General features: G+C 42.8%; 1 protein-coding gene across 1 annotated transcript; it reads left to right on the top strand.

The window, feature by feature from the left end:
• Positions 1–135: 135 nt before the first annotated feature.
• On the top strand, positions 136–3,717 carry LOC308164319 (F-box only protein 47-like; the record flags this gene model as incomplete). The annotated part of the gene is made up of 10 exons (XM_080538440.1): positions 136–310; positions 514–666; positions 922–998; positions 1,164–1,241; positions 1,327–1,435; positions 1,548–1,721; positions 1,919–2,059; positions 2,986–3,128; positions 3,282–3,441; positions 3,620–3,717. The coding sequence occupies 10 exons, from the start codon at positions 136–138 to the stop codon at positions 3,715–3,717; spliced, it is 1,308 nt and encodes a 435-aa protein (XP_080394566.1).
• Between the last annotated feature and the right edge of the window lie 5,009 nt (positions 3,718–8,726).

Here is an 8,726-nt window from a genome sequence, read left to right on the forward strand (position 1 = left end):
AGGTAAGTTCATGCAGCTATCCTAGCCAGCAACTTTTCAGTTTGTGGCTAACCACCAAGTTTAACTAACTAACTATTTCCTTTCGCTTCTAGATTATTTGCGGGACAATAAAGGCTTGACAGTATTCCAGTTATTATGGCGAAAGTGACAAGGAAATTCACGGTGACCCACAAGTATCACCGCAGACGCCGGCCGTATCCTGTCAGGACCATCATGACCCGCAGCCAGTGTCGTCAGGTTCGGGCCAGCGACTGTTTCTTTGAGCGGCTGGCCCCCGAGGTCTTTGACATGATCCTGGACAGACTCTCTGGTGGGTTCTGTTTGCTTTGGACATTTTTCAGGATGGGTGAATTATGATTATTTAGATGAGACATATCTATGAGGCTGAACTATTCTGATTGAAGCCGTTACCAGGGGCAGGGTACTAAATGGTCTTACATATGTATAGCTCGAATGACGTGCATCTGAATTAATGAGATGTTTCTCCCTGCCTCATTGTTTGTTGTGGTAAAGTGTTGCAGATCAGTGTGTTGAGCATGGTGTCCAAGGCCATCAGTCGCTACATCATGGGCTATGTCTCCACTCAGACCTGGAGGAAGAGGACCATCGTACAGGGGTGTCATCACTCCACCGAGGTGTCCTCACTAGAACACTACACATCGCTGGGTGAGAGGCTCCTCAACAGCTTTATTTGATTAATTTACCTTTATTTTACTTAGTTGGTTGGCCAAGAACACACATGTTTATAATAAACAAATATTCAGAGCCACATTATTTCTGCTGTAATTCTTTATCAGGTAGATAGACCAAAGTATTATTTCTATCTCCTTTCATAGGGGGTCCGATGAGGAAAGCAAGTGGTCCTGGTTGGCAAATATAGTCACTATGTTACATTCTTGTTGTTTTTGCTCATTGTTTTAGGTTTATTGTTCAAGAGATGTACCCTCTTGCTGCCAACAAAGGATAGGCTAACGTTCATATATAGCAAGTTTTCACAGGTAAGACAGAGAGGTGAGGGAGGACAGATGAGGCAATGTTTAGCTGTGTGTGCTCTACAAACATTCTCACATTTCTAAACAAACCAAACAGTTGACAACATTGAATAGATTGTTATTTTCTAGTTAACCTTACTTAGACTAACACAGTTGTTACCTCCCACTCAGGTTCCTTGCTTCATGATGGAAGAGTGCATTCAATCAGTGCAATGCCAAGGCTTCTCCAGCTATGGAGCGTTTCTACAGGTGAGAGCCTAGTTACAAAGAACATCAGACAATTTAATATCAAAGGCTGAATCCTGTATTGAGATGGTTAATGTTTGACTGACAGACATTGATAGCCGGCTGGAATGAGCTGGAGTGTCACAGAGTTTTCAACTTCCTGTGCGACTTCACAAATCTACCGCAGAAAATCATGTCAGTGGTCACAGGAAAGCCAGGTGAGTGTCTGTCCCTATAAGAGAGAGAGAGAGAGAGAGAGAGACAAACAGAAAGGCTAATTGAAAGAGTGTGAGAGACGTGAGTGATCCGTATGTCTTTTTTCTCCCTCAGGTTCATGTCAGCTGTTAGAGCAACAGATCCGTCTGTTCTGCAGACAGGTTCTGTTGGACCCCTGGAAGAACCGCAAGCACACTCTGTTCTGGCTGACCCGCATCCTGAAACCCTGGCCCATTGTCAGCCAAGCCCGGCTGCTGTTCATCCTCTACGGACCACTGCTACCAGACGGTGAGAGGGACAACATGGGCCTTCTCGGTTTCTACCTTAAAAAAACTGGTTGCACTTTTGTACAGTATATAAATCACTTGTTAGTAATTACATGGTGAAATTCTAATGTTAATAATAACAAATGAAATGCTTGTTTTTTGGTTGGCCAGAGTTGCAAGGGAAAGTGTATGTGTAGTGTAAGGGAATGTTCTTTCCAGGTTCGCTAGGCTGGCAGGAGCAGCTGCGTGCTGGGGTGGCCCAGCGGGACCTGGCCAAGGCTCTCATCCTGCTAAACAGCGACCTGGAAGCCAAAGATTGGACCACCGACACCATAATGGCCATCCTGGAGGAGCTCATAGGTAACTGCAGTAGCCCAGAGGACTTGGCAACTTTTAATGATTATATTTTACACACCCAGGAATGGTAGACAAACCTTTTACACTATTTTGTCTGTATACTGTATATACTGTATGTCTGGTCAGTCCACACGTACAGTATGTACCATTACCATAGGATTATAGATTTCACTAAGCAAATGGTGCGATGATGACTGATGTATAGATGATTCACTTACCTTAAGCCTGGTACACATATAAGGATTTTCTGATTATCTGAGAAGGACCCCACACATGAAGATAAAAAAATCATGGATTGAACAGTCTTGATCGTATTGTGTGTGGTGTGCTCCAATATACAACCACATGCATAAAGATCTGTCCTCCGACAGTCTGGAGTCTCGCGTGAACAGGGTAGTAGTACCCTGACTGACCTGTAGAGGCAGCCATGTGCTACAGGGAAAATAAAGTGCAGAAGAACGAAAAGAAGAAGACGCGTCAGTCAGCTGGCTTCTTGAGTGGCTACATTCCATTCCACGTCACAATCGGACTTGGGAGTTGTCAGTTTTGACCACAGACAATAAGACTTTTGATCGTAAATATTGAACACGTTTAATATTTACGATCGTCGGCCCCGACCATTTTCCGAGCAGATTGTCGGGAGAAATTGACTCTTAACACACCTCACACCACAGAATAATCTTGTAGGATAATCTTTAGAGCCATCCGATAATCAGGAGTTTGCTGTCCTTGGTCGGAAGGGGGGAAATTGGGCCAAAATCGCCCAGATTATCTTTATGTGTGTACCGGGCATGCGATAAATGTACTTCGCTTGTAAGTCGCTTTGGATAAAGGCGTCTGCTAAATGTCAAAAATGTTAATGTAAAGTGTGAATGCTGTGTGTATGAATGACAGTTGTTTTGTTTTGTGCTGGTTCTGTTGGCCTCCAGTCCTCCCCCAGGCATGGCACATGGAGAATGTGGCTCGTCTGTTGTTCCTGTGTGGGAACAGCGTGTGCTGCAGCGTGCTGGCCAGCAAGGCCCTCAATGGACGCCTGTTTGAGATCTCACGACTCATTGTGTACCTCGTACTGGTCAGTCACTGCTGCTAAATAACTTTATTATCTGCTCTAGGGTTCCGGTATCTTTTAACCTAAGAGACACATTTCCCCCATTTTGTGCCCACTTATCGGAAGGTACTGCCTGAACCGGCCTGAGCTACTGACATTTCTGGTTCCCCCTCTCAGGTGTGTGAGAAGGACGGGGAGTCCATGAACTGGTCCGTCAAGATGGTGCAGCAGGTGTGTGAGGTGTTCTCCTCCTCTGCTGACAAGTGGTCCTTCATCGAGGCCGTGGAAAACATGTTCTCAGAGGTTGCCATGGAGATGTACGAGATTATGGTGGCTGGTGAGTTGTTATAGGCACTAAGACTATCGTATCAGATCAGGGTCCAGATTCCTTCAAGCTTTGTAGCACTAAAATAATCTTAAAGTTAAGGGCATATTATTTGGGAACACATTAATAGAAAAACAGTGAAAATAAGTAGACATATGCGGATTTCTAACTGTCAATGATCTTGTCACAGATAACGATCAAGAAGACTTTGAGATCTTCCAGAGCCTCTGCAGCCTCCTCAACGCCAGTGCTCACTTCCACACTGTGATTCTCTACAACATTCTGTAGTATTACTTTCTTTCACAACAAACCGGATGTTCTGTCTTTGATTGTAATCTTTGAGAATATATACATTTTTTTGTTATGTCTTTTATATATTTATCTATATCTATCTATATATCTATATCTATATCTATATATTTACAGTATACGTCTGTGTAAACTACTCTTCTGGATAGAGGTGTTCAACTTGTATTGTATTATGGTTATGTATTGATTATACTGTTGTTTCTGTAAGAAATATAAAAACACATTTGCATTATCATCAATTAGCCGATCACAAATGTTAACAATGAATATCTCCTGAAGACAGATGGATAGCCTGGGTAAATTAGGCTGTAAGGGCTTCTCTGGGAATGTGGCAGCAGCATAATAATAATAATAATCATCATCATAATAATCATAATAATCATAATCATGCAAATAATAATAATAATACTATATACATAACACAAGAAACTGACCCAAAAAGGGGGCTGCCTGTCGTGGAATAATATGAAAGACAGATGTGCTCGACACACAATGTGTAAAAGAGAAATAGTAAGCGACATTATTCAGCTTTTCATCAATCAATTCTGATAATTTTCACTAAAGTCGCTATGAAGCTGATCAACTGCCTCCGCTATGACTGCCAGTGTTTCCCCCCGGGAGCTACAGTGAAGCGGATGTGCCGTGTGCCAGGATCAGCACCATGGCCAGCGGCACCACACTCAGCCTGACGTCCCTCCAGTCACCCTGCTTCCAGTGGCGGAGATGTGAACTGAGAGAAAAAGGGCCAATTTTTTTATTTTGTAGTTGGATACCCTGCAGCTATCCTTTGTGAGAATATGCCTCGTTAATGACCTCTTGCTTCTCGCTTAACTAAATGCTCATAGAACACACCATGCTATTGGACTGGGCTAAAAGATGCATTTATACTGTGCTTTGTGTTTTACAAAGCACAATGACACAGGGTTCCCTAACACTCCTAAACAAATAATTAAAGTTTCTTTAATATTTGATAGGCATAAACTGTGTGTGTGTAACCATTGGTCCCCATAGTGTTTAGTGTTCTCTAAAGCTAAAGGTAAACGGTTGCTTCGTCATGGCTGCAAATGCATTGTATAGGGATGTGGTTTTAATTGTATTTGTCTTTTTTCACGCTAGTCTTTGCTTTAGAACCTATATTGAATTGTCATTTGTGAAATGTTTTGGTGATGACATTGATAATAATAATAAGAAGAAGCTACAGTGGTATATCATGCAGATGGTGCGTCTACATGCGTCCTCTACAGCAACACAATCGAGTCTTTTATACTATCAGCAATTAAAAGTCAAAATAGCCCAAAAAGGCAATAATAGAATACAGCCGAGCCCAAGGGCAGTTTGCATGTGTTGCTACATTTGTTTCCTGTTTCACTGTATTGATTTCCCTCTGGCATGCGTCAACAGGACCGGTCGTAGATTCTGACTCTCCGTCTGATTTGTACATTTTCAATCACAAGATTGCTCAACACACTTCTCAGTGAGAAAATTGATTTTCAAGCACATGATTAAGTTTGTCTCCATGTCACCCGGAGACATTTCAAATAAATACACTTTACATTCAGTTGTATTGCATACAAATGCTCACTATTTTCAGATGAGAAAGACACATTGGCTGGCTGTTGATATTTCCATAATAGAAAACATGTTTTCATTGTTATAAGGGTGTAATAGTCCAATACAGTCAAATAGGTGTTTAGCATTGTTAAATGTTACAGCTCTGTTGGGAGACTATAACAAACAATGAGTAAACCATTTCCTCTATCTCTCTCTATATATGCCTCGTATAATATGATATAACAAAACAAATATACAAGAGCTCAAAGGTTGCTGCCTAATGTATGAATTCTTCTGACAGGTCATTATTTCAAGATCCATACGTGTCTACAGTGTGGCTCCATGCACATTGCGATGAAGTTAAAGGGGAGTGGGTGTCGTTTGGTTTAATATACTGTAGTCAGGTAACATACAGTAGCTGCATTGAAGGACGCGTGAACTTGAATGAATTGTGACTTGAGCAACCATTACAGACGCAGTTTAACTTCCGAAAAAGTGCGCCTCTACTGTACCTACAGTATGGGGACCATGTAGATACTTGTACTTGCGCCTCTTGTGGATCGTTTCCCTTCTCATATTTACAATGACCTTATCTGTCTAAATGGCTAACACCTGGCACACCTACCTGTGGGACTGTGCCCACCGCCCTGGCATACTCTTCTATCGTGTAGGTACCCAATTAATGCCCACCTAGAGTCTCATATCCAGGCGCATGTTGTATATTTAAAGAGCATTAAAGCGCAACAACTGTGATATGGTCAAAGCTGTCTTGGGAGATGTAAACGTAATTGGACGCACAGTCTCGATTACTACACAATTTATTTCGAGCATGGCAGAAACCATCTAGGCCAGGGGAACTATGAGGGTGAGTATGCAGGGAAGTGTTAGGAAGGATTTCTTGTTCTGATGTACACTTCCATAACTGGGGCAATCATGTAAAAAAGGGGCAATCATATGGACTAAAGAGACATTATCCTACTGCGGCAGCATAATGACTGCATGCCAATTTCAAATAATATTATTTATAGATGTATGCTTCAATTAACTCTATAAAGATACAGTTACTATACAGTATGTTGCAATCTCTGGGCACTTAACTGTCATTTATCCAGCGGAAAGACTTGTTTTCACTTTAGAGTGCGCATAATGACTATCCTCAGATCATTAGATGTTGTTGTTATGATGTTATCCAATAATGTTATGATACACAGACAGCATTTTAGGACCATGATGTTATGATGATCAGAGAATTGCACAGCTGCAACTTTAGGATGCAGTACACCTCCCCTCCGTCGGCTCAGACAATGGTCTGTACCAGCTCCGCTTGTCACAACTGAACTGGGCAATTTCAAGTTTTTGAAAATGCCAGCTGTAGATGCAGCTTCGCCTTTTATCGGAGCTTTCGTCTGGCTGGCGCCGCTGCTTTTTTCCAGTGAAGCTTCATCCTAGGATTGGCCGCTAATGGTCCCAGCTGTTTGAGTCCGGTTAGCTTGCAGAGACTGCGATTGTCATTGATCCATTGAAGGAGCCTACATACATTACAGGGATAAATCGTAAGTATGGGGCACTAATAGTCGGCGAATAGAATGCCTTTCATTGTTTCACTCCTTGCCTTGTCGACGACTGCATATCACGACCTGCTTCTGTAACACGCTCAAGGTGAATTAGAAACAGTGCCCTCCTCACATCCTCAACTTCTCCCAGATGTACATGATGATGCTGGAGTAAAAGGATGTGAATGAGTGCATTGGTTTACCCATAGGCTCAGGGGTGAAAGTGGTTTGAGTTTCTTACAGGAACTATAGGCTACTACCCCAACCTTCATCGTTTCATATTGTTCTCCTCCCGCCACCAGCTTCATGCATCCCTGAACACACACATCGTGGTGTTGGTGTTGAAATTAGAAACACTTGACAATAATAATAATATAATGTTTAAATTATTTATTTAAACATTATAACAGACTCATAACTCAGACTCTATAACGTAGACTCTCCTATGTGGGCTATCATTTGTGATTGCAACTCTCCTTTTTGAGCAAAACATTTACCACACACTGAACAATTAAATTGTTTCTCTCCTGTGTGAACTATCATGTGTCTCTTCAAGTCTCCTTTTTGAACAGATTTTTTTTAAACACAAACTGGGTAACTCAAGTGTTTCTTCCCAATAACTGAGGTTCATTAATTTCCATCCAGGATCTAGGTCCCTGGGAAAGTGGGAACACTTAAACACTTTTCCACATTTTCCACAGAGGGCTGAAGTAGTTATCCTTGTCTTCTGTGTATTGGCGAGTCATGCAACTTGTTGAGTGGGCTGCTCTTCTTCCTTTGCCTAGCCAAGTCTTCACATAAGGCAGTGGATCCCACTGTCTGCATGGAGGTCCCACAGAGCTGATGAAGAGGAGATTTGCTGCATTTCTTGTTGTCAGTTTTCTCCTATACTCAGTTATGATGTTGTTCATTGTGCTGAACCCCCGTTCACAGTCAGCATTGCTTGCAGACAGTGTCAACTGCCATGAGCAACTTCTTCATCCTCTTAGGAATGGTTCTTCCTCCACTTGCTTTGTATTCAGTGAACCCAAGGTCGGCCTCTTGTCCATTCAGATGTAGGACATCACACAAAGCCCTCACCTCATTATCTCCAAATCGAGCATTGTCGTGGTCCCAGTTGTCAGGGTTGAGGACTGCCATTTGTTTGATAAGGTTATTGTACGCCTCTTTTCGGTTGGCTGCAACACTGGCCTGTGCTCTGTTTGCTGTGGTTGTGAAGAGTCTTTATTGTCTACCACTGCTTGGATGAACTGAGCAGAGTTAATGATGGGAGACCTGCCAACTCTTAACTCCTCTCCCTTGAATTCCATCACTTCCTCTGCTTGGCTGGCTTCAACTGCATGTTGTCCTGGGTAGCGATTGAGGCTTTCTATGCGTTTGATATAGATTGTCATGTTGTCATGGGCCTTTGGGAGCGTGGTCTGTCTGTCCTGAAGAATCTCTGACAAGTTCTTAAGTTCAGTCAGAACATCTGCCATCACTGCAAGACTTTTCAGGAAGTTGATGGAGCACAACTTAGAAAGCAGACCTTTGAATTTGGCCCTGTCTCTGTTGTCCCTTGTGTTATCCTCTGATGCTTCACGGAAATGTTGTGCCAAGGCTGGATAAGACTGCCAAACTGCAGAGACTGCCCTGCATGAAGAAGCTACCCAGCGAACACTGAACACTTTTCTGATCCTCCTGAGGGCAATGTCTAGGTTGTGAGCACATTCACTCAGCTCCCGCATGTTTTTTGGTGACTGGCTATATAATGAATATAGGCTGTCAAGGAATGCCTGGAAGTCCTTTGTTCCCCCCGTCACATCCAGGGCCTGGTCCACAGCAAGCTCCAGTCTGTGATTGAGGCAGTGCCATAGTAGGATGCCTGGGAAGTCATCCTGGAGC

Source organism: Nansenia antarctica (assembly GCF_963989245.1).
Source record: "Nansenia antarctica genome assembly, chromosome: 8".
In the NCBI taxonomy this organism is placed as follows: domain Eukaryota; kingdom Metazoa; phylum Chordata; class Actinopteri; order Argentiniformes; family Microstomatidae; genus Nansenia; species Nansenia antarctica.